The sequence below is a fragment of the Sebastes fasciatus genome, chromosome 4 (genome assembly GCF_043250625.1).
Source record: "Sebastes fasciatus isolate fSebFas1 chromosome 4, fSebFas1.pri, whole genome shotgun sequence".
In the NCBI taxonomy this organism is placed as follows: Eukaryota; Metazoa; Chordata; class Actinopteri; order Perciformes; family Sebastidae; genus Sebastes; species Sebastes fasciatus.
Genome location: NC_133798.1, coordinates 17193148 through 17220087, shown reverse-complemented (window position 1 = coordinate 17220087; position 26940 = coordinate 17193148). Strand labels below are relative to the sequence as shown.

Sequence of the window (26940 nt, the reverse complement as noted above, 5' to 3'; positions counted from 1 at the left end):
GTATACAAGGATTTGAGCTCGCCTAAACAACCTCCTGCTACTGCAGCAACTTTCACTGTGGAAATCGTTTTTGAGAGCAGCTGAACTGGTTCTGCTCACTGCTGTGCTGTGCTCCGTAGGAAAATACAGAAAAGGCTGGAGTCTAGAAAATATGAAAACTGGAGCCAGAAGATAACATCCACCATATATTACCAGTACACAATCTATCAAGCCACATGATCCACATACAAGAACATATGTTTATGCAGACCAATGAACAGCTTGCAGTACTCGCTGAAAGACCATAGGGCCTCACAACTTAACCTTAATTATATTCGTCATATACTTACAGGTACATACTGTACATGAAATTTGACCTCTGCATTAAACCAATCCTAAGCATTTAGGAGCAGTGGGCTGCTGTAAAGCGCCCGGGGAGCAACTTGGGATTCAGTGACTTGCACAAGGACTCTAATGTCATGCAAAGACAAACCGTGGATTGAACCACCAACCTTGCAGTTAAAGTACAACTACTCAACCGACTGAGCTACAGCCGCCCCAAGACTAGCCCCGTATGGGACTTGAACTCACACGGGGAACTCACTGATGATCATTGCTTCGAAACCCGTGTCACCCATAACCCATAATGACGGTCATTTATCATTAATTGGCTTTATTATTAAGAATCGTTGAGCTATCGTTGCTATAAATAGTAAAGTTAACGCGCTACCAAAATATCGCTGATGATCATCGCCTCATATGCCGTGTTGTAATGATATGAAAGATGGAATTGGCTTTATTATTAAGGCTGTCCAAACGGTGGGGTAATATTGTCTGTGTGTGCAGCCCAACCTCTCCTGCCTGCCTTCCAATCTGTGGTTCCTGCAGGTTCTTCCCTGACAGATGTGCCTTACACCACCCAGCATTACCTCAAGAGGAAAAGACAGGAGGAGGAGCAGAGTGGCAAAAGGAAGAGGAAATACTCAAGGAAGAGTGACGCCATCACCTGCAAGCAGTGTCAGAGGGAGCGGGACCCTGCCACCCCTAACACTGCAGTGATGGCCCAGCTGAAACAAAGACTTAACATGCCAGTGGCTCCATCTGCTGGTCTTAGGACACCTTTCCTTGCAGCTCTCGAGCCACCTCTCCAGGCAGCTCCCTGACCTCTGTTTCCTTCGCCCAGACCTCTCCCGCCTGTGCCCAGACGGCCTAAGACCAGCAGATGGAGCCACTGGCATTGGCTCTCTGGGCTCACTAAGGTGTTGTTTGGAGTAGAAATGCCCTGCTCCATCACACCTTTCTCCTGTTTCCTTTCCCGTTTGCAGTACCTAAAAATATTCCAATTTTGTATACCATAGTGTAATATAAGAGTACAATACTAGGCTATTACCTCACCAAGTGTTTATTAACTCACAAACGAGCGATTGTTGCACTATTCATCACCGGGAGCTGGATCGTGGTCCTCTCCATCACCATGGCATTGTTCAAAATGACTTGCCTGGATGTGGAGGTACTGTATGCCCTGATGACCAGGCTCCAACGCTCGTGCCTTACTCCATTTAAACGCCTGGTTCAACTATACTCCTCGCACAGTCTGGCAAAAAGTGCCTCACATACCCGATTCCAGTCAGGCCACTGTGTTCCTGCAAAGCATCTGCAAAGGTATTGAGCAGCATTAGTGTTAGACTATACTGAGATAATGTGATAATCATGAGATAAACAGTGGTTAGTGGGCCATTTTGCCAAGAAGTTAATGGTACATAAAAAGACACTCCTTTTTGTAAACCGGCCTGTCATGGAATAATGTTTACCACCAGGTCTACCACCACTTTGTCAAAAATCTATCACAAAGTGAAGCAGGTGGCATAAAACTAACACACTTGTTAATAATACTGCATGTTTATGATGTCCAAGCAGGAGGATTCACAGCGAATGCCGTAGATCTTGAGCAGGTCCAGCTGCTTCTTGCCATGTTTGGCCTGGCCAGAGAGGTTTGACATGGCCTTGACCTCCCGGTGGAACAGTTAGTCAAACAGCGTCAGTGCCATTTTCTCTGCTGTGCGGCAGTTTGTGGTGATAGGATGTATGTCAGCTGGAGACACTGGGCAACAAACTCGCATCTCTGGGTTGTTCTCGTCTCCCAACCAGGTGCCCACTGGGTAATCATCTAGAGGAAAAAGGAGAAAGAACAGTTATTCAAACACAGTTAACACAGCTCTCTTTCAGTAAACCTGTAGCCTGTTAATAACACTGAGATCCTGGGCAGCAGGTAAATTCTACCTAGTTTTCCTTCACAGGTTGACAAATACCACACTGGTACAGAGCCACTGAAATACTTCATGTAATACAATAGCACACCCTTGTGGCAGTACAGGAGAAGTAGGTGAATTGTGGGCAAAACTGTGTTATTATGAAAGATATTAAAAAGCTGAATAAGTGGTTTGGCTGTTTGCTCTCAGCGTATGTTAGCTGTTTAATCCACCACACAAACAAAGCATGAGGCACACTTTTCTGGACACCACATGGTACCATCTAGCTAATGCAGACTAACAGCTTGATCATGGTAAATTAACCCACAGCTGCAAATAAAGGATTCATAGTTTGCCTTTGAAGATAACAAGAAACCTCCCAACAAGTCCACCGAAAACAACCAAACCAACAAATGACAGAAAATAGCAATACAGTAACAACAATGTGGACTTCTTTTCACTTTTAGAAATGAACTATTCTCTATCTGGCTCAGCAAGAACCACTGAGCAAAGCTACTGAAAACATGAATGACCAATCAGAGCATTTATCAATACAGTCTGATACAGAACCACAGGGACATGTCACACATCAGCACAGTTTGCTTTCCATTCAGCCTCGTTAAATAAGTGCAATCTTCAATCAAAAGTAATTATTTGCGGCAGCTGCGGCTCAGGAAGTCAAAGTGTCCTTGGGCCTGATGGTCAGACCAGCACCTGCATGGAAGCTCACAGTGCTATTATAGTGCATAATAGTACTATTCGAGATTTGCCACCGTGATTGGCTCCAAGTAAATGCAGAGTGACAAGTGTAATGGTGTATGTGAGGAACAAGGTTTAAAATCAGTGAGGTGGTCCTTAAAAATACGACCTTGTTTTTACAGTAACATTGTCAATATAGGCAAGGCAAGGACAGTTTATTTATATAGCACATTTCAGACACAAGGGCAATTCAAAGTGATTTACATGAGCATAAACACTAAAAATAAAAATAAAACAGAAAATAAGACAATTCATAAAAATAACAGTCACATCTTTAAATGACCTTGGGAAAAGCAGTGGCGAACAGAAAGGTTTTAATCCTCGATTTAAGTATATATCTGATATGTACATAAAAAGTAAACAGAGAGTTTATACTCTCTTATTTTAATTTTAAAAGAAGAAAATTGCTCCAAGTTAAAAATCCAGGAACATGTGCCAAATGGTTCAATTCCTCACAGGACAAGATTTTCACAGCTGGAAGGCATAACTTTACTGAACTGATTATATTAAGATGATCCAAAAGTAAAGGAAAGTAATCAGATATATTACTTTTATATTGTGATACTTGGATTAAGATAAGATAAGATAAGATAAGATATTCCTTTATTAGTCCCGCAGTGGGGAAATTTGCAGTGTACAGCAGCAAAGGGGATAGTGCAAAAAACAAGATGCATCAGCTAACACAGTAAAAAAGAGCTAAACAAAGTGTAATAAAATATGAACCATTTAAATAAAAAGAAGTCTAAAAATAGGAGCAGTATATACAGTATTGACAATAAACACTAAGATAAGATGAGATGAACCTTTATTAATCCCCGGGGGGGAATTCAGGTGTCAAAGCAGCGAAGCGCAGATACAGAGGTACAGGTGTACAAAAAGATTTTAAAACAATAAATAGAAATACAGAATATACATAGTGAATGGACATGGCGTGTACCGTCCATCAATAAAAAAAATTGAGTGTACAATAAATAGATGTAATATGTGCAGTCTATAAAATGGTATATGGGATGTAGTGTAAAGTAAGTTTAAAGTTTAAAGTGCACCAGTGGTTAGGAGAGGTGGTTGCAGGTAGATGCAGATAGTCCAGAGTGCAGTTTTCATGTTGATATATAAATTGTAACATTTGTCAGAGTCTTTTTACATCACTTTGCTTTGCAGGTCCACTGGTAGAATAGAGAGGAGAGGGGAGGAAAACATCTACGAGCCAGCCAGGAGTCGAACCTAGAATCTTCTGATCCGTAGTCAGACGCGTTATCCATTGCGCCACTGGCCCGCATTTCACCACACAGTGCTCCGGAAGTAGTTCAATGTTACACATGCGTGTCTATTGACAGAAACTTTGTTTGGTAATGTTTTTAATAATGTTTGTGAAATACATTTAAATTCTTCATTTGACAGCAGCAACATGTGGCTATGAAATAGCTAGGCTGTTATTAAATAGTTAGTTAGCTATGGTAAATATAAATGCAATATTGATTTAACTACTCAGTCACACTATAGCTCATGGATGTATAAAGACAGCACTAACTACTAACTTTTACAAAGCATTTCCTTTATGTTCGTTTTTCTTTTTTTTTAGTCAAATCCTTTTTTTCAAACCTTTATGTACTTTGAGGACACAATTTTCCTTTTTTTTTTTAAAATAGTCAAAAGTTTATGAGGGAAAAAAAGTTGTAATATTATGAGAATAAAGTCATAAGTTTAAGAGAAAAAAGTCGTAGTATCATGAGAATAAAGTCAATATTAAAAAGTAATAATTTTACGAGTTATTTGCTTTTTTTCTCGTAAAGTTATGACTTTATTCTCATAATATTACAACTTTTTTCTCGTAGAGTTATGACTTTATTCTCGTAAAGATATGACTTTTTTCTCGTAATATTATGACTTTATGCTGGAAATCTCAGATGTTTTTTCCCTCAATGTGGCCCTAATACTCCGTAGTACATTGTCACTTTGGCCCTCACTGTATTAGACTTATATACTATACACTTAGACTATGAACTGTGTTTTGAACTATGAAAAGTTTTGCGGCTCCAGACAGATTTATTTTTTATTATTTTTGCCTAAAATGGCTCTTTTGATAGTAAAGGTTGCTGAACCCTGGCCTAGATGAATGAACAAGCTATTATAACTGTTATAGCAATTCTGTAACAGATAACTATTTAGGCTATTTTTCCATTTCTACATGAACAATTACTTTCACATTACTTTGGAAACTGTGATTAGGTGATTCAAATTGAAAAAAAAGAACATGTGCTCTTGCCATGCTCTGGATTATAAATGCTTACAACATCTGTTTCTTAATTGATCTTAATTGATCTTAAGTGATTAATCTTTTATCCACATGGAGAAATTGCCAACTAATAATTTAAAATGTCAACATAAATGGGAAGAGTTTGTTGAATTTGGTTATGGGGTTTTGATTTTTGTTTTGGTTTATATGTTGTCATCAAAATGTGTCAATAAAAATTAAGTTTAAAAAACTGTATAGCTATTGTAGATGAATGAACAAGCTACTACATTGTTGTATATCTAGTTATAACTGTTGTAGCAATTATTATTATTTTATTTTTTTTTGTTTGTGTATATGTAAATATTGTATGTGTTTTATTATTTCATGTGTCTAGTGTGTTTCTAATTTTGGTGTCATTACTGCCTTAAGTCTTATCACAATTAGTGTTATATTGGTTATGTCCTTTATTTTCAAGGGGTGGGAGTGATAAAATGGATGAAAAATAGAAGACTACTTATTTGCTCTGTAATTTATATGCCTTGCAATGTTATTCAAATTTAAAAAATTACAAAAATTAAAAATAAATAAAAATTTACTAAATGTAAACGTTCTATTGATGTGACTAGCTGCTGTATAAAACCACGCCTTATCTTGCACGTAGCATTATAAGTGCAGCACTACCTTGTTCAAGGTTGTGTAAAGCTCCTCTGCAGGCGTCACATTGTCTTTGCTGCTTCCTCCTCTCACAACCCAGAAGTGTCGAAATCCACACAGAGACAACCACCATGAAGATCCGTGTAAAAAACACTTTCCCTCTGGCGTTTGTTTTATTTCTCTATGTTGCTGCAGAACTACATGGTAAGTAGGAGACAACTCATTTCTTTGCACAATTAATGCATCATCAATTTGCACGCAGTGATTTTTAAATGTAGATCTGACAGCACTGTTAGTCTGAATAGCATAGGCCTACTCAAGTTATAGTATAGCCTATCTTCTTTAAATGTATCTCTCATATCTGTTGTTGACTTGATGCTACCTGTTTGCATTTTATTGCACATCAATAGAGGTGATCATTTTACTGACATGATTGCGAGTTATAATTAGGCTACTTATCATTTCTTTTACTGGCCTCATGAGACCCAAACTGTCAGGAGAGACCTCTGCAACAAGGCAGACAATGAGGGAGAGGAAGGCTTATTTGGATTTTTTGCCGGTATGGGTTTCTGCATGTACATGGATGTTTAAATGTGCATACATACGTACATGCATGTTTAAACCTATGACGGGACTAACTTGATTTTCCACTGGAAGTCTGTTCCACTCTACCGCAACCACAGAAAGGCGTTTTGCAGAGAACATGTCTCTACAGGATTCATTGTCTGTGGCCCTGTTTCTAGCTAAATATCTAAATATAAATCACATTCATTTTGGAGAATTATTAGTGGGAAAAATATTTTTTTTTGGTAAGTTATTGGATATTTTTCACAATAAACATTCTAGTAAATTTTGCAAAATCACATTTTTCCAAACTTAGTGTTGTAGTATAAACAATAGGAGACCTTTAATGTGTAAAGTGATTTTGGTAACACTATACTGTATAACAGTGAAGTTATTGAATATTTTTCCCAAAAAAGATTCACCAAAAAGGCAACATTTTTCCATATTAAATGTTGCACTATATAACCAACAGGAGACTCTTAATGTGTGAAGACATTTTGGTATCACTACGCTGTAAGTTATTGAATATTTTGTCAAAAGAAAAATTTGTCAAAATTATGCAAAAGCATATTTTTCCAAGATTAGTGTTGTAGTATAACCAGGAAGAGATAAAGGTGATTTTGGTATCACTCATAGACTGTATGTAAACATGGACGTCGCATCTCCACTTCCTCCCACTGTACAGAAGTGAAGCTAAAATATCACGGATACGGGAGCTGCCTTCTTGAGATTTTGACGTCATTTGGAGCCAGAGTCTGCGCTGTAGTGATTGAGCGTTGGAGCCGCGGTATCGAGGTCACCCGCCTGAAACAATCATGAGACAATCACGGCCGCAGCTTGTCAGCAAGAGAGACTCACAGCTGCCAATCATGACGTCTCACCCTCTTTTTATAGGATCAAATAACTAATTAAAACCAAGTTTATCAGAAAAATTAACACTTGAATTCACTTGATTAGAACTACCTGAAATGACAGAAACCATCTTTGGGAAAAATGTATTTGAGGAGTACTTTGACTTTTTAGTTTGGCCCATGTCCCATCCGCTAACATGGAGGAGGCAGGCTTTATGACCTATACTGCAGCCAGCCACCAGGGGTTGATCGAGATGTTTTAGCTTCACTTTTGGGGAGCTGTCATGTCGTCCACCTTTATATACAGTCTATGGTATCACTACACTGTACAACAGTGAAGTTATAGAATATTTTTATAGCATCTCTTTTCTGTGTTGCACATTGTAGAAGGTCCCTGCTCACTCATCTGACAGCCGGCTGCACAAAACGACCAATGATACGTGTCCAGCTCGGAGGACGGCTCATTTTGCTGAAAATGAGATTGTAGCTCGTTGTCTATCGGATTGTCTTGAGCCGTCGGATCTCAATCGGATCTCAATGTGGACACTGGAGTCACATATTAATAAATGTAATCAGGTTAAATCATATCTAGATACAATCTGGATATGTGACAACAACCAGATGCTGCATACATGGAGGAATTATATTTGATAATAAGCTATAATACATGTTTTTGCCGGGAAATTGAACTGATCAATTGCGTTACATTATGATTTTGATTCATTCCTAATATCCTGACAGCACCTGAAGTCCACACAAAGCTCGGGAGCCTGAGAGGTCAGTATGTGAGTGTAAAGGGGAAGGAGACTGGGGTCCACGCCTACCTGGGTATCCCATTTGCCAAGCCACCCGTAGGCCCTGCTCTGAGACTGGCTGCACCCCAGCCTGTAGAGGGATGGGAAGGAGTGAGAGACGCCACCCGGCAGCCACCCATGTAAGTCCTTCATGTGCTTCAGTTGTTGCATACCACACTTGGAGAAATTATATCCCGTACTCACTGCAAAAACATGACTCTCTTTCAGGTGTGTTCAACATAAACAGTATTTTATAGATTTTCTTCATAAAGTCGGTGGCATTTTGGTAGATGTCCCAGACATCTCAGAGGACTGCCTTTACCTCAACGTTTACACCCCTGCAAACAGAGCTCACAATGCCAAGCTCCCAGTAAGTTGCTGCAGGTTTGAGATTTAGCTTTGGATAACTTTGGACATGTAGAATTTGACTTGATTGCTTTTTGAAGAATCCATAATGGCAATATGAGTCATGATGCCCATTTAGAACCAGACTGCAAAGACACTGATGTCCTGTTTTTGTCACCATCAGTTTTATGTTTTAGTCAGATTAATGTCTTTATTTGATGTTTCATGTAGTTTGGTTGAGATTTTTATGAGTTCAGAAAGAATAAAGTCAAAATATGCTTTATTCTTTGTGGAAAAGATCAAGGTCTTTCATTACTTTCCCAGGTCATGGTCTGGATCCATGGTGGAGGGTTTACTATCGGGTCAGCTTCAGCATATGATGGCTCTGCTCTGGCTGCTTACCAGGATGTGGTTGTGGTTCTGATCCAGTACCGCTTGGGACTTCTGGGCTTTCTCAGGTAAAACAGCTCAAATCACTAAGCACAGTTAGAATGAATATACTATGATTATATTCTACTACTTTTGAACATAAATTAAAAACTGGGTCACTTTTATCAGCTGCTGTAGACTTTGATTTTATGCTCTATCCAGCACTGGAGATGAGCACATGTCAGGGAACTTTGGCCTGTTGGACCAGGTTCAAGCTCTGAGGTGGATCCAGCAGCACATTCACAGCTTTGGAGGAGACCCAGATTCAGTTACCATATTTGGGGAGTCTGCAGGCGGAGTGAGCGTATCCCTCCTGGTAAGGATCAATCTGCTGATTAAGCACTTAAATAAGCTCACTTTTTTTGCAAGTATTACATAGTTAATGTCACTGCAAAGTCACTACTGTCCACAGAACCTTTCATTTCTTCTGTTGCTTGAATCAACAGCTTCTCTCACCATTGTCTGATGGCCTGTTCCACCGTGCCATTGCTGAGAGCGGCACTGCTGCAATGGATATGCTCCTTGCGAATGATCCTCTACCAATAGTGCAGGTTGATTTAAATTGTGTATTTTTGCATGTTAACATTCTTCAGTGTATAAAATTGAGAGTATCACAGCACAATGTATTTGTTTTTCTAAATTGTTGAGATGAACCCCACATATGTCTCCTCAGATGGTAGCTAATATATCTGGCTGTAGCATCGAAAGCACGGAGAAGATCGCTGATTGCATGAGAAACCTCGATATTGACACTATTGTGGCTATTGGGCTGGTGAGATATTTTATGCAAAACTGATATAGATTGACTTGATGGATTGGATTCTTCTATATTGTCTCCTGCAAGATGTCTATGAAATATTCATTTTTATATATTGAATTGTCTTTATCTCAACTTTTTCTTTTACACATTTTATTCTATCAAGGCGCAAAATTTTAGAATTCCTCCAAATGTTGATGGACACTTCCTGACAAAACCTGTGGATGAGCTGTTCCATAGACATGAACTTCTCACTGTACCATTCATGACCGGCGTTAATAATGATGAAGGGGGCTGGTTACTTGCTGATGTAAGTGTGAATGCTACTGAAATTTGTGTGACTGAAGAGATTACTGATTTCCAGATAAATCCATGAAAACATGATTGTTTTGCTTTAATCCATGTCTGAAATGTTAAATGTCTTCCCTTAGTCCTTTGCTCCTCCAAACTGGAAAGAGGGATTAGATCGAGAGCTGGCCATGAACATGATGTTCATGTTCTACCCTAATGTAAGGCAGACAGTGCTGGACGTTACAGTATTACTCTGCTTCATCATGCTCAAACTTATCTGACAGATGTGTCGCTCATTTTCTCTAGCCCGAAGATGCGATGTTAAGAGATTTGGTGGCTGATGAATATATTGGAACCGGTGAAGATCGTGTGAAGAATAGAGATGGGTTCACTGAGCTGATTGGAGATATGACGTGTACCATTCCAGCCATTAAGACTGCTAATGTCCACAGAGGTATTTTACTTACACAAGATTTTGAAAATCTATTTAAGAACCATTGTTTGAACGAGACAGATCACACCCATTTGTCTACTACTAGATGCAGGTGCCCCTGTATACCTGTATGAGTACCAGCATACTCTCAAATTCCTGAAGGCAAAAAGGCCGAGCTTTGTTGGGAGTGACCATGGAGATGAGATCCTTACAGTATTAGGATTCTGCTTCACAACTACCCATGTCAAATTAGCCGGTAAATGCAATATAAAAATCACTATTTCAATAGACCACCAGAGATCTGGGTTTCCTAGAGTGGAAAGTGTTTTACCTGAGTATCATTATTTTAGGTGCATGTGATGAAGATGATGAGCAGTTGAGCAGAACCATGATGAGCTACTGGGCCAACTTTGCTCGCACAGGGTAGGAATTCACCCTGATTACAAGTTATTATACACATGAAGATAAGACTTGTATATAACGTGTGTGTGTGTGTGTGTGTGTGTGTGTAGGTCTCCTAATGGGGACGGCCTTGTCCACTGGCCAAATTATGGAGCAGAAGAAGACTACATGTCAATTGATGTAAAGGAGCAGGTAACTGGTCAGCACCTGAAGAAGGACCGGTTCGTCTTCCTGACACAGACTCTCCCGGAGAAGGTCCGACAACACAAAGAGAAGATGGAGCGCAGCGAACTGTAGAATAATAATAACAATAATGATAATAATAATAAAAATATTTTAACAAATTGAAGTACTTTCTTAGTACTTTTTGTAGCCTATAGCGCAATGTATTGTATGACATTTGGAAAGGAGATCCTTTCAAAATGTATTTTCAAATTCCACAGTTGAACTTAAAAAGCTGTGTGTGACGTGGCAAGTCAAAACTTAAAGTTGTGTGAATACTTTAGAAAGGCACCTTAAGTCATGATACCCCTACAGTGTTTGCCTACATAGTTAATATCTCCTTAATAATCTGGATTACAATATAAAATAAAAAATCTTCGGAAGCAATTGAGTGAAACACTTGTGATGGTATTGTGATTAAGTTATATTATAAGTAATGAATTGGTATTCTGGATTGATAACAAATTTATATTTTGATAAGGATAATTATATCAGTAATTAATTTATATTTCTGTATGACACAGATTAAAGGTAATAATTATAGTAAAAATAATTATAAATAATAATTATCATAGTTAAACAAATTTAGGAAAATTTAAATAGAGTATATGTATGGCTCAATAAGGAAGCTGGTTAATAATTAATAATTGACTTATGGAGAAGGGGTGGGATTAAATAAGTTTATAGTTCTTCTCACTCCTTTTTGAATATGTAAATCAAGGCATCAAGTGTTTGATCATTTATTTTTCTTATGCTTTTCATTGTATGTAAATACTACTTGTTTCTGACTGTCCACTTGTTGGTATGATCATTTTCTTTCTTTATTATTATTTTTTTTTGTATTCTACATACCCTCCAGGGTGCCCTTAAATGGAGAAAACATTATAAAGTGCCCTCTAGGTGCCTTTCCAGTAGAGAAAATGAGATGCAGTGCCCTCTAGGGGGGGCTTAAATGGAGAAAACATTATAAAGTGCCATCTAGGGAGGCCCTAAAATTGAGAAGATGCAGTGCAGTGCCATAAAGGCTGCCCTACATGCTAGAAAACTTTCTGTGCGCTGGTGCCCTTTTTATTTTTTCTCCCCTGCCCTACAGCCTCAGAGTCCGCCACGGTGGAGAGGTGTGTTATGGTTCTGTACTACTTTTATAAGGCTGTATATAACGCATTGCAGGGCGCTCATTCACTAGGAGTGACGCCATGTGTGCACGCATTAAAGGTCCTTAATTGATAGACAAATATTTTGTTTTGTGCATTCTGTCGCCTCTCTCTCTCTCGTCACTCTAGACAACAACTCATTTTGAATTGCCACAACAATTTGAAAAAATCAGTTCCAAAGAAGTAAATGATGGCATTTTTCACTGTATGAAAGGTTATTGTTGCTAATGGATACATGAATATGCTGAACTAGCACAGACTCTGCAGAGCATGACCATGAACTGAGACCAAATTATCCTTTGACCTGGAATCCTGAGGGGATTGACAGTTTTTGCCAAACTCAAACAAGCACTTACAACAACACCAAGTCTGGGCTGTGGAGTGGAGAGATAATGAATGTAAATTTGAGAATAATGTTTGATATGGTCCTAATTCCTGGTCTATTAGTTGTTCCAAAGTGCAGGACTAAAACCTTTGGTGGGGCAGCTTTTAGACATTATGCTCCGAGCCGCTAGAACAGTCTGCCTGAGGATCTGAGAGCTGCTGGAACTGTTGAAATCTTTAAACGTAAAACCTACTTATAGGCCTTTGTTTAAGAATGGTTATTATTTTGTTCACTTATTATGAAGTTGTAGAGTTTGCTCCGGCCAGTGGGCGGTGTTTGGTATTTCCTCAGCTGATCTCAACATGGTTGCCGGGTAACAAACTTTCTCATTTTACAGCTAAACAGTACACTACAAGATGTTTCTGAAAACATTTGAGGTGAGAAATAGGCATTACAGTAACAGAATGTTGATTCATATTTGATCAGCGCTGCCTAGTTTGGCCATTTGATTGGATTTTGCGAGTGATTGACAGCTGCTCAGAGACAGCAAGGCTCCAGCTCGGCTCTGATTGGTTGTTTTCTTCCGGTCTGTGCAATCTTGCAGATGCCATTAAGAGCACCAGAGGACACAGAGGCACATGATTTTTTTTTTTTAAGATTACCTGTCTCATGCACTACTGTCAGGATATAGTGACAGTTTTATAAAAAAATACCTTTTTTAATCATATGTGCTCCAATACCCACTGCTGCTTTAACGACTCCGCGGTAGCGCTCAACGTAGCAGCATGCCTCCCGACTATGTATTTATTTTATAATTGTGCATGTATTCCCTACCTCATATTTTATCGAACAATTTGCTATTGTTGCTGCTATATTTATAATGTTTATAATGATGATAATATTTTACTTTATTATTGTTATTCCATTGATTGATTGATCGATTGTCTATTATACAGGGATGAGTGAGTAACAAACAGGAACAAAGAATCTCACTGCCATGTCAATGTGTATGTGATCAATAAACTAAACCAGACTTATTTTATTGTATCTAATTTTATTCTATTTTATTGTTATTTTATTAATGTAGTTTTTACTTCACACTGTTTTACTACTTTTACCGTTATTATAACTTTTAATTCTATTTTATTGAATTTGTATCATGTTATTGTCTCGTGTGCATTGGTCTGAAATCATCAAACTGTTCAATTGCTGAAATTGTTTGTCTTTTCTGTTATTTTCAGCACTTTGAACTGCACTAAACCTGTATATTGGTCCTATATACTAATAAAGTTTGATGTGACCTCTAGTTGTATTAGTTAGGAGCCATGGGTCTGGGTATCATCGGATATTCCGTTTTTCCTTTGGAATTCAGAAAGGAAAAAACGTTTTTTTATTTTTTCGTTTTAAACCAAAAACCAGAAAACGTCCGTTTTCTCGTTTTTCGTTTCTGAATCAAAAAATGAAAAACGAACCCAAACCGGGCCGTTTGTTTGTTTTTGCGAATTCCTTTTCTCATTATTCGTTTTTAATTGAAGAACGGAAGTCACGTGGGTTTTTCGTTTTTTCGTTTTAAACCACAAACGAAAAACGAAAAAAACAAATTAAAAAAACGATCCGATTTAGTTTCTTCAAGTTTCTTTCTGTCATTTTCTCTTCTGAATCGAGGAGCGGAGAACGGCAGTCACGTGACCAGGAAGTGAAGGCAAACATGTCAAAATAAAAGCCAAGAAGATAGTGTGGTCATATTATAAAAGTGTAACATTATTTAAGCACAGGATCAAAGTAACAGTAGAAGATAAATAGGCTAAATAAATACACAAATAAGTACATACATAGATATTTTTTTGTTTTGTTCTTTTCATTAACACATGAATGTCTTTTATCCAAAAAGTGTGTGATAAATTACAGGGAGGGTCTCTACAGATGTTATACAACAGGGAGGGTCTCTACAGATGTTATACAGAATTCTCACATAATTGACAATTTTCTCTCTCACACCCTTACTATGGGCTGTTTCTTTATGTCGGCAGGTGAGAAGCACTATGTGGCTAATCCTTTCAACACACATGACACTTTCACCTGATCCCTTCACTCCGTTAGGAAGGCTGTAGCCGAGTAGTTCTACATCATGATAATGATGATTTTTCAACCAGCGATTATGACATTAATGCCAGCTAGACAGAATAAAGCTCTGTCTGTCATGACAATACTGTACTGGACTGAAGGCCACTCCATCACTCTAGATACTGTAGATTTAACAGATACCTGCTGTCTTCAGACGGCTGTAAAGAGTCACCCGAGTAAAGGAAAGGCTTTCAGTACAGTTCTATTGTCATGACAGACAGAGCTTTATTCTGTCTAGCTGGCATTAATGTCATAACCACTGGTTGAAAAATCAGCCTTATCATGATGTCGAACAAATTAACTAAATTACATATTATACCAAATAGACTAGAAATTATTGAAAAGCATCATAAACCACCAAACAGAATACAGAAAGTTAGTGATTTCAGTTTTTTAGTGAACTGTTGGATTTATTATGTACAAAAGTGCTTACAATGACCTGAAATAACCTGCTTATAAGGGAAGCTGAAAACTGTTGTATTGTTTCATGATTGCTCAATAACTGTCTCTCAATTATTAGCTTCTAAGGGCATAACTCAGGGTGAATGAATGAAGGACTTGGGGCTGTTCAGTTGTTGTTGCACTGTTTTGTTCCTTAAGGAGGTGATTCGGTGACTGTAGATTTCTATATAGTCACATTGTAATAATCTCCGGCAGCATTTGGAGAGGCTTTGAACTACTCAAGGGCGAGGACAGGGGGGAGGCACACGGGACTGCATGTTCTGTTCTTTTCACAAGGTCACGGGAGGATGGAGTCAGAAGAAGAAACAAAAAAGAAGATATGCAGCAAAAACATCACGTGCCATAAGCTCATGACTATTGATATTGTGTAAACCATAAAAACGCTGGATCAGGGATAGCTCGGGGTTCAGACTTCGCGAACTGACCCATGCATTGTATGTTGTCAGGGACACGTTGATTGGATCCAGAATTCTGTAAACTCTGTTATCTTACTTATGCAACATTAATTGTTCGGAATAAATTGTATTATTATGCTTTAACCCGTCTGTTTGGAAAATCTCTTTGTCACACAAGATTAACCAACACGTAACTGTGCCCTGACCTCTTGGAGGTAGAGGGCCGGTTCCTTCAGAACTCAGGCTGATTAATCCTCATATTAGACTATGATGTCTGAAGGTTGGCAAACATGCTGATCAACCATACTTATCTATCATTGACCATGTTTATTGACTTGACTTTTCATCTATAAATGCGTCAAAATTGAAAATTTGACTGAAAAGAAAATCCTTGGGGATTGAGGAGTGGTGACCTCTGACCCCTGTGGTGGGTAACGTCACAGAAGGCCCACTCATAAAATGCACTGACTTCACTGGTACCGAATCTCCCTCCAAACTAAATTGTAAAGCTGACGGTCCCTCAATATGAACTGATCAATACAATCAAACTTTATTGTCCACCAGGGTGGATTTTTCTCTTCGGCTCACAAAACACAGAAAACAACAGACAGCAGTTAGTAAAAAACAGAGACAGGTTATGTTACACATTAAAAACAGTTCATGTCAGTGTCTGTGGCTCAGATCTGCTCAGTCACTGTGTTGAGTTTAGAGTATTGATGGCATTTAGGATGAAAGACTTTTTAAACACATGTTTAGTTGCCAGAGGGGCTCTATAGCGCCTCCCGACTGGCTGCAGAGAGGATGGGAGCTATCTGCCAGGATGCTCCTCGCTTTCTTCCTCGTCCTTTCTGTAAAAAGTTGAGTCAAGGGCTTTTGGGGTTTACCACCTATTTTGCCTGCCATTGACACAATCCTAGACAGTTTATTCTTCTATCTACAGTGTAGGTGACCGTACCAGGCAGGAAGGTTAAAGGTTAAAATCCTCTCAACAATAGTTTTGTACACTAATTCTAAAATCTGCCGGCTGACACCGAGGCCACTAAGTTTCCTTAGAAGATAAAGTCGCTGTGAGCATCTCTTGAAGATATACTCTGTATTTTCAGAGAAGCTCACCTGGGTGTCCAGGACTGTACCGAGGTATTTAAAGTGTTCCACAGTTTCAACATGTTGGCCATCAAGTGAAACTGGCTCTGTGATCAAATGTTGTTTTGTGCAGCACATGATTAATTCTTTCTTCTCAGCCACATTGATTTCTAGCTGGCTAGTGTGACACCGTGTTTGAAGGGCTGTAGCGTGGGTCAGATAGGCAGCTTCACCTAGTGGGCCTGTTTCCTGTAAAAGGCCAACTAAGGCCATGTCCATTATCCGATGATACCCAGACCCAGACCGTCATGCCCTGTCTCTCAGAGAATTGATTTCAAAATACTCCTGCTGGTTTACAAAGCACTAAATGGTTTAGGGTCAAAATATATTTCTGATCTTCTGCTATGTCATGAACCATCCAGACCTCTCAGGTCATCTGGATCAGGTCTGCTTAGTGTCCCCAGAGTCACAACTAAACATGCAGAAGAAGCAGCGTTCAGTTTTTATGCACCAAATATCTGGAACAAGCTCCCAGAAACCTGCAGGACCAACTCCAACTCTGAGTTCTTTTAAATCAAAGCTTAAAACTTTCCTGTTTGCTGCTGCCTTTTATTAAACCAGATAATGATCTTATACTGCACTAGAGCTTTTACTCTTGTGTGTTATACTCTATTTTAGCTTCTATCCTATAGCTTTTATTTTTAGCTTGTTTTTATTTTCTAGTCTTTAATGTTTTTATAACTGTTTTAATTATGTCTTAATGTTCTTTTGCACTTTGTCGCGATGTTCTTGAATGTTTATGTAAAACACAACATGCAAAGTCTCTCCTCAGAGTTTATGAAGAACTGAACATATATGATGATGGCCCCTAGAGCTATTATGGAAGAGTGCAGTCTTATTATTATTTATTTATTTATGCATTTCTTTTTTTTGTTCCAACTCTTAGTTCTTTTAAAACAAAGCTTAAAACTTTCCTGTTTGCTGCTGCTGCCTTTTATTAAACCCAGATAATGATCTTATACTGCACTAGAGCTTTTACTCTTGTGTGTTATACAACATTTTAGCTTCTATCCTATAGCTTTTATTTTTTAGCTTGTTTTTATTTTCAAATCTTTAATGTTTTTATAACTGTTTTAATTATGTCTTCATGTTCTTGAATGTTTGTGTAAAGCACTTTGAATTGCCATGTGGCTGAAATGTGCTCTACAATTAAAGCTGCCTATCCTGCATTTAGTATGAAGTGCAGCACCTCATTGGTCAAATAAGGGGAAAGCTTCTCACCAGGCGTCATTTTGTCTTTGAGCTTCCTCCTCTCTCTACCGAGCAGTGTCGCAATAACCCACACAGAGATTAACCACCATGAAGATCCGAGGAAAACAGACCAACTTCTTTCTAACCTTTGTTTTATTTCTCCATGTTGCTGCAGACCTGCATGGTAAGTAGGAGACACAACTTTCATTTTCTTTGCTCAACAACAACATCGACGACAACAACAGCACGCAGTGATTTGTATATGTAGATCTAACAGAAACCGTTATAGTCTGAAGAACACTGAGCAACATCGCCTCTATGCTTTATAGCTCTGATACAGACCACAGGATTTACTGGCTACATAGCTTATAGTCTGACTTTAGACCAGTTTAAAAACATCATTACATGTTTTAAAAATGCATAACAACTATTTAACTACAGCACACCCCTTGTTTACAGTAGCCTTTATTGTTTGTCTTATGCACAGATTCACAGATTAGACATCTATTAAACTTTCACTTTTCAACTTTGAATAATGTAAACTAAACCACAAATAGACATAATATAGGCTTCATCTATTAAACATGTTTTCAACGTTAAATTTTGCTCAGCCTACTCAAGTTATAGGAACTTCTTTAAACGTATTTCTCATAGGACTGAATTTGTTGTTGACTTTATACACTGTTAAGAATTTCCCAGTAAAATAACAGTAAAGAACTGGCAGCAGGGTTGCCTTTATGTTACTGTAAATTTAACATTATTATACTGTTGCTGAAATGTACAGCTTTGTACTGTTAATGAAAAATACTGTTGTTTTTTTTTAATTTCACAGTATTTTACAGTTAATTTACTGTTTAAGGATACATTATATAGCTGTTTTTCACCTTTCTTTTACATTATTTTACTGATTTGTTTTAATGCACTATTTAGGTTGTATTTTTTACGCACATTTTAATAAACATTATTTTTTGCCTAGATGAATAGACTTAGCAGGTTACAGACATAGGAATAGTCACACTAAATACAATTAAAGGCACTTGTTAGGGAAAAAGGCTATTATAGACTTGTTGACACTTTTCACAAAATGTCTGTCTATAGCTGGCTACAAGCACAGAATGCAAACCAGAACAACATGTGAGTGAAGAACAGTAAAGCTAATTCACTGATTTTACAATCATGTACAATGTACAAGCCTCACATGTGCAGATCAGGTCCCAGAATTAAAACAATACTGCATGAAACTGTTACTGATGATACTTTAGACAGTTGATCAGCAGTAAAGTGCTGTTTTTTAAGAATGCATTATAGTTTAGTTAAAAAACGGCCTATGAGCGTAATTTAACAGGTTTTCTTTTGTATTAACAGTAAAGCGCTGTTTTTAGCAATAACAGGTTAATACTGTTGAGATCCTGATGTAAATTAACATCAATTGTTTACAGTGTAGCCTCTAACTGTTTATTGTTTGTCTTATGCACATATTCACAGATTAGACATCTACTAAACTTTCACTTTTCAACCTTAAATAATCTAAACTAAACCACAAATAGACATAATATAGGCTTCATCTATTAAACATGTTTTCAAGGTAACATTTTGCTCAGCCTACTCAAGTTATAGTAACTTCTTTAAATGTATTTCTCATAGGACTGAATTTGTTGTTGACTTTATAGATAACATTCTTGACCTACATGACCAGTAGGTTATGTAAGTAAAAGGTTACCTATTATTCTGGCGAGGCTGACTGTGTTTTAAGGTGAAAACGTTCCAAAGAGCACATCAGGTTTCGAGTTGTAATAACTTATTTTGCTTGAAAGCTGAGAACAGGAATTTGGGTGTGACTGTGTAATCAAATACTACTCGGTGGTGTAAAACTGCCAGAATGGAGTAATGTGATAGCCTCTTCTTAAAGGATCAATCTATTTGTCTCCCTCTTTTTTTAACAGCCATCATTTCTATTGTGTTAACTTTTTACTCACCAGGTTAGATCAACACAACCTTATAAAGTTATTTCATTCGATCGAATAAAACATTTCATTAATTAATTCATTGATTAATTGCATGATTGTCCATGATAAATCGCAAATTAATTACATTTGTATCTGTTCAAAATGTACCGCAAAGGGAGATTTGTCGAGTATTTAATACTCTTATCAACATGAATATATATTCAAATATGCTGCTTTATGCAAATGTATGTATATATTTATTCTTGTAAATCAATTAAAAACACAAAACAATGACAAATATTGTCCAGAAACCCTCACAGGTTCTGCATTTGGCATAAAAAATATGCTCAGACCATAACATGGCAAACTGCAGCCCAACAGGCAACAACAGCTGTGCTGACCTTTACTCTGACTTGACCCCAAACTGCATGTGATTAGCATAAAGTGGGCATGACTTTAAAGGGGAGACTCGTGGGAACCCATAGAACCCATTTCCATTCACATATGTTGAGGTCAGAGGTCAAGGGACCCACCCCATTGAAAATGGCCATGCCAGTTTTTCCTCACCAAAATTTAGCACAAGTTTGGAGCGTTATTTAACCTCCTTTGCAAGCTAGTAAGACATAGTTGGTACCAATGGATTCCTTAGGTTTTCTAGTTATGATTATATTATGATAGTGTATGATGCCAGTATCTTCTCTCCAGCTTTAAAACTGAGCCCGCTACAGCATCGGAAAGATCGATTGCGTTAATGTGAAATTAGTGATGTTAAAACGAATTTGCATTAAGGCGTTTTTATCACGTTAACTTTGACAGCCTTCTGACCCACTAGAAGTGTGTGGTGTCTGTATCTGCAGAGACCCTGCCCTCTGCCTGTATTTTCTCTTTTCTTCTTATTTTGCTGTGTTCGGGATATTTACTAATTTACTAATGGCATTCATTCACTCTGTAACACTTTACAATAAGGTACACAACAATGTGAGTAGTTACTGGGGAACGAATGAGGAACTAACTGCTAGTGAACCATTAGTTAGTAACTCACAATCAAATTTTATGGAGTAGGTAATGATTAGTTAATGATTACTTAAAGATCTAACTGCTAGTGAAGCATTAATTAATGAGAACCTTATAGAATTTTATACAGTAGCTAATGATTATAAGACGAGTGAGGAACGATCATGTAATGAGGGACTCCTCAGTAACTACTCCGTATTATGTCTCACTTTACTTGGGGGGGACACAAAAACAGTAACAAATGTTTAAGTAATCAGTAATTAATGAGTTGTTACCAGTTTTTTGTCGCTTATCAGCTGATTCAGAGTACATCAGGAGCGACTCATGACAGTGGTCAGTATGATCAAGTCACATATATTCATGAACTAATCATTACTTAATGATTCATTAATATAGGATCTCCCTGTCTGTTCTCTAGTAACACATCATTATCTACTATATAGTCCTCCCATTAGGAATTACTAGAGAAACACTCATTAACGATTCATCAATTATCGTTTTTTATAACTGATTTGTTCGTCACTCTTTTTATAATCATTAGCTACTGTATACAATTTGAGTGGGAGTTACTCATTAATGAATGGTTCACTAGCATTTAGTTCATTATTTGTTCCCTTATTTTTTACATAGATATATTAATTGAACTGATATTGTGTTACATTATGATTTTGATTCAGTCCTAATATCCTGACAGCACCTGAAGTCCACACAAAGCTCGGGAGCCTGAGAGGTCAGTATGTGAGTGTAAAGGGGAAGGAGACTGGGGTCCACGCCTACCTGGGTATCCCATTTGCCAAGCCACCCGTAGGCCCTGCTCTGAGACTGGCTGCACCCCAGCCTGTAGAGGGATGGGAAGGAGTGAGAGACGCCACCCGGCAGCCACCCATGTAAGTCCTTCATGTGCTTCAGTTGTTGCATACCACACTTGGAGAACTTATGTCCTGTACTCACTGCAAAAACATGTCTCTATTTCAGGTGTGTTCAAAACAAACAGTTTTCTATAGATATGTTTGATAAACTCGGTGTCAAGTTGGCAGAGCTCCCAGACATCTCAGAGGACTGCCTTTACCTCAACGTTTACACCCCTGCAAACAGAGCTCACAATGCCAAGCTCCCAGTAAGTTGCCGCAAGTTTGAGATTCAGCTTTGGATAACTTTTGACAGAGTTCATGTAGACTTGATTGCTTTTTGAAGAATCCATAATGACAATATGAGTCATGATGTCATGATGTGGAAAAGATCAAGGTCTTTCATTACTTTCCCAGGTCATGGTCTGGATCCATGGTGGAGGGTTTACTATCGGGTCAGCTTCAACATATGATGGCTCTGCTCTGGCTGCTTACCAGGATGTGGTTGTGGTTCTGATCCAGTACCGCTTGGGACTTCTGGGCTTTCTCAGGTAAAACAACTCAAATCACTAAGCACAGTTAGAATGAATATACTATGATTGTATTCTACTAGTTTGGATTTGATCTGTGACACATGTGAGCAAAAATTCAAAACTGGGTCACTTTTATCAGCTGCTGTAGACTTTGATTTTATGCTCTATCCAGCACTGGAGACGAGCACATGTCAGGGAACTTTGCCATGTTGGACCAGATACAAGCTCTGAGGTGGATCCAGCAGCACATTCACAACTTTGGAGGAGACCCAGATTCAGTTACCATATTTGGGGAGTCTGCTGGCGGAGTGAGCGTATCCTTCCTGGTAAGGATCAATCTGCTGATGAAGCACTTTAAAGGGACTGTTTGTAAGAATCAGAAATGCTTGTTAACAGCGACACCTGTGGCCGTTAAAACAACAAAAGTCAGCGTCGGGCTTGCGCTTGTTCGCTCTAAATAGACATGAAGGAGCATCGCTCAAAACAGTGAGGCGACACACGTCAGCTAAAACCACAATATCACTCTATATTTCACCTGCTTGGCAGTAATGTTAGCTGACCAGACGAAGGTCTCTCCATGAATCACTGCTGATCCTAGTGTTGGCTTTTCCTGCTTCAGCCTCCCGACCGCAGCCAGAGGGAGACACCAGCACCCGGTCGGAGACGATAACGTTTCTCATTGCGGAGCCCCGTCACTTCACAAGACACGGGAAACCTCTGTTGGTCTGGAGGAGCTGCAGACAAACGTCCACTGTACATTCACTAGATAGGCAAGCTGGCAGAGGAGCAGAGTACAGCAGAGACTCCGGCCCTGGAGACCAAAGCTACGGTCTCCGGGGACTACGACCGCGGCCAACACTGTTTAGCAAGACGGGCTTCACCAGATAAAACTTTGCGGTTTTGGTGCTTCCGTGTAGTTTGTGTTGGAGTCTTGTCTGAACAGCATAGCCACATGCGAGCGCGCATATGCGAGCGAGCGCACATGGGACACCGACCCGGGTGATTTATACGTGTAAGAAGTTACAAACAGTCCCTTTAAAGGAGAACACCACCTAAATTAAGAATTCCAATATGTCATTTCCATGGCCGAGGAAAGTTCAATCAATATTTGTTAACTTGAGCTCCTTTCTCTCAAAGCCAGAAACCAGAGAAGTAAGTCTCAAACTTGTCATTAGGTATAAATTCTGGAGCTGCTCCAGAGACAATGTTGTTGTGATGTTTGTTTACTTTTTATACCCAATGAGCTTTATTCTATTGTAGTGAGCTCAGTTTTGAAACAGAAAATGCACCCATAAATGCAGATCCCCCCTGGGTGCTCTCAGTGTCATCTATAACATCTCTCCCAATCATTACCTTCGCCATGGCCGAAGTCTGGCTTTGGTTTGTTTGTTTCTTTGTCCGTTACCAGGATTACTCCAAAAGTCTGACAACTGTAGATTCTGCGTTTTTTCACATTAAACACTGTGAACGTACAGTTGAGTTCAACCAAAGCACACTTGGTGATTGTTGGAAAGAGTAACAATGACGGTTTAGGTGAGTTTAATTTTGTTTCTGTCCAGTTTGAATGAAGTGTTTTACGATGCTCCGCTACGTACAGCTGATCTCAACATAAACAAAAATACATGTGGATGATTGCGCAAGCTGAACGGAGAGAGGGGCGGAGGTGTGAGCTCTCCGAGTGCCATTCTAGTTGTCTATGGAGCAGTTCCATACTTTATACCCCACGGCATCACAAATTTGAGATTTAGCTCTCTAGTTTTGGGATTTGGGAGAGAATTGCTCACTAATATTTTTGGACTGTCTTAGACCATAGGAATAATATGTATGACTTTTGAAAATGGGCATCGTTCCCCTTTAAATAAACTCGCTTTTTTTGCAAGAGTGGCACAGTAACATTATGTTACTGCAAAGTACTGTACCAAACCTTTCATTTCTTCTGTTGCTTGAATCAACAGCTTCTCTCACCATTGTCTGATGGCCTGTTCCACCGTGCCATTGCTGAGAGCGGCACTGCTGCAATGGATTTGCTCCTTTCAAATGATCCTCTACCAGCAATGCAGGTTCATTTTCAGTGTTTATTTTTGTGTGTAAACATTCTTCAGTGCACAAAATCAGTATCACAAAATAATATATACATTTTTCTAAACTGTTGAGATGAACCCCACATATCTCTCCTCAGATGGTAGCCAATATATCTGGCTGTAGCCTCGAAAGCACGGAGAAGATCGCTGATTGCATGAGAAACCTCGATATTAACACTATTGAGGCTATTGGGCAGGTGAGATATTTTATGCAAAACTGATATAGACTGACTTAATGGGATTAGTTTAAATGATCCTAAAATGTGTTCTGCAAGATGTCTATGAAATGTTCACTTTCAACTATCAACTTTTTCTTTTACACATTTTATTTTCTCAAGGATAAAAATTTTAGAATTCCTCCAAATGTTGATGGACACTTCCTGCCAAAACGTGTCGATGAGCTGTTCCGCAAATATGAACTTCTCACTGTACCATTCATGACCGGCGTTAATAATGATGAAGGGGGCTGGTTACTTGCTGATGTAAGTGTGCATGTTACTGAAATTTGTGTGACTGAAGAGATTACCGATTTCCAGATAAGTCCATGAAAACATGATTGTTTTGCTTTAGTCAATGTCTGAAATGTTTAAATGTCTTCCCTTAGCTCTTTGCTCCTCCAAACTGGACAGAGGGATTAGATCGGGAGCTGGTCATGAACATGATGTTCATATTCTACCCTAATGTAAGGCAGACAGTGCTGGACGTTACAATATTACTCTGCTTCATCATGCTCAAACTTATCTGACAGATGTGTCGCTCATTTTCTCTAGCCCGAAGATGCGATGTTCAGAGAATTGGTGGCTGATGAATATATTGGAACCGGTGAAGATCGTGTGAAGAATAGAGATGGGTTCACTGAGCTGATTGGAGATATGATGTTTACCATTCCAGCCATTAAGACTGCTAATGTCCACAGAGGTATTTTACTTGCACAAGATTATGCAAATCTATTTAAGAACCATTGTTTGAACGAGACAGATCACACCCATTTGTCTACTACTAGATGCAGGTGCCCCTGTATACCTGTATGAGTACCAGCATCCTCCTAAATTCCTGCAGTCAAAAAGGCCAAGCTTTGTTGGGAGTGACCATGCAGATGAACTCTTTACAGTATTAGGATTCTGCTTCTCAACTACCCATGTCAAATTAGCCGGTAAGTGCAATATAAAAATCACTATTTCAATAGACCACCAGAGATCTGGGTTTCCTAGAGTGGAAAGTGTTTTACCCGATTATCATTATTTTAGATGCATGTGATGAAGATGAGGAGCAGTTGAGCAGAACCATGATGAGCTACTGGGCCAACTTTGCTCGCACAGGGTAGGAATTCACCCTGATTACAAGTTATTATACACATGGAGATAAGACTTGTATATAACGTGTGTGCGTGTGTGTATGTATGTGTGTGTGTAGGTCTCCTAATGGGGACGGCCTTGTCCACTGGCCAAAGTATGGAGCAGAAGAGGACTACTTGTCAATTGATGTAAAGGAGCAAGTAACTGGTCAGCACCTGAAGAAGGACCAGTTTGTCTTCCTGACACAGACTCTCCCGGAGAAGGTCCGACAACACAAAGAGAAGATGGAGCGCAGCGAGCTGTAAAACAGTCACCTCACCTTCCTCCCTTCCATAAATGTTTTTATTGATTAATTTTAACCACAAACAAGTCAGTCAAAAATGCATTAGACATACTGTGAGACATTTGTAAAAGTAATGTGATGATAATAATGATAACATTTAAACAAATTGAATTTTAGTACTTTTTGTAGCACCATGCATTGTATGAAATTTGGAAAGGAGAACCTTTCAAAATGTATCTTTAGAAGATTTTTTGAAATGCCTCAGTTTGACTTAAAAAAATGTGTGTGTTAGGGAGGTTGGGCATGTTATCATCATGCTGGCGTATTGGTAATTGACATGCACTGTGAGTTTGCTTACACTGTTGGTATTCTACTAACTCCACAGTCTGTTTCAGACTCACCACCACAGTCACTTGAGGAATGAGATCTGTATGAGTCTCTGCTCTCCCTGATCCATACCCAATGCTTAAGCCTCCGGCTCGAAAGACCATGTAGAAACTTGACATTTGTGGTAGCTGGGTTATTTAAGAAACCTTTGTATTGGCACACCAGTTTTCCAAGGATTTCCACTTAATTAGTTGACTGGCAGATGATTTACTGGCTAAAAGGCAAATGAAAACAATACAAAGTAAACATTGTGGTCATAGTTTGACCGTTTGATTGTATTTTGCGAGTGATTGACAGCTGCTCAGAGACGGCAAGGCTCCAACTCGGCTCTGATTGGTTGTTTTCCTTCGGTCTGTGAAATCTTACAGATGCCATTAGGAGCACCGGAGGACACAGAAGCACATGATTTTGTTTCAGATTACCTGTCTCATGCACTACTGTCAGGATATAGTGACCGTTTTATAAAAATAACCTTTTTTAATCATTTTTGCTCCGATAACCACTGCATCTAATTTTATTCTATTTTATTGTTATTTTATTAATCTAGTTTTTACTTCACACTGTTTTACTACTATTATTGTTATTATAGCTTTTAATTCTAAAATATGTTTATTGCATTTTATCATGTTATTGTCTCGTGTGCATTGGTCTGAAATCATCAAACTGTTAAATTGCTGAAATGTTTTGTCTTTTCTGTTGTTTTCACTGTCTAATTGTCGGCTTGTCAGTCAGCACTTTGGACTGCAACAACCTGTATAAAGTCCAAAACTAATAAAGTTTGATGTGACCTCTAG

General features: G+C 38.7%; 2 protein-coding genes and 1 non-coding gene across 3 annotated transcripts; 2 read left to right on the top strand and 1 right to left on the bottom strand.

Annotated features, from left to right (window-relative positions):
• Window positions 1–4190: 4190 nt before the first annotated feature.
• trnar-acg (transfer RNA arginine (anticodon ACG)) lies at window positions 4191–4263 on the bottom strand. Its single transcript has one exon. It is a non-coding gene; the product is annotated as a tRNA-Arg (tRNA).
• Window positions 4264–5919: 1656 nt separating this feature from the next.
• Window positions 5920–12192, top strand: LOC141765964 (fatty acyl-CoA hydrolase precursor, medium chain-like). The gene is made up of 13 exons (XM_074632327.1): window positions 5920–6081; window positions 8034–8226; window positions 8315–8456; window positions 8756–8889; window positions 9023–9176; window positions 9307–9411; window positions 9534–9632; window positions 9784–9927; window positions 10049–10126; window positions 10215–10362; window positions 10448–10597; window positions 10692–10764; window positions 10854–12192. The coding sequence occupies exons 1-13, from the start codon at window positions 6009–6011 to the stop codon at window positions 11038–11040; spliced, it is 1680 nt and encodes a 559-aa protein (XP_074488428.1). The 5' UTR covers window positions 5920–6008; the 3' UTR covers window positions 11041–12192.
• Window positions 12193–17782: 5590 nt separating this feature from the next.
• On the top strand, window positions 17783–26939 carry LOC141765961 (fatty acyl-CoA hydrolase precursor, medium chain-like). The gene is made up of 13 exons (XM_074632324.1): window positions 17783–17943; window positions 21414–21606; window positions 21695–21836; window positions 21985–22118; window positions 22273–22426; window positions 24056–24160; window positions 24280–24378; window positions 24520–24663; window positions 24786–24863; window positions 24952–25099; window positions 25185–25334; window positions 25429–25501; window positions 25595–26939. The coding sequence occupies exons 1-13, from the start codon at window positions 17868–17870 to the stop codon at window positions 25779–25781; spliced, it is 1683 nt and encodes a 560-aa protein (XP_074488425.1). The 5' UTR covers window positions 17783–17867; the 3' UTR covers window positions 25782–26939.
• The last annotated feature ends 1 nt before the right edge of the window (window position 26940 follows it).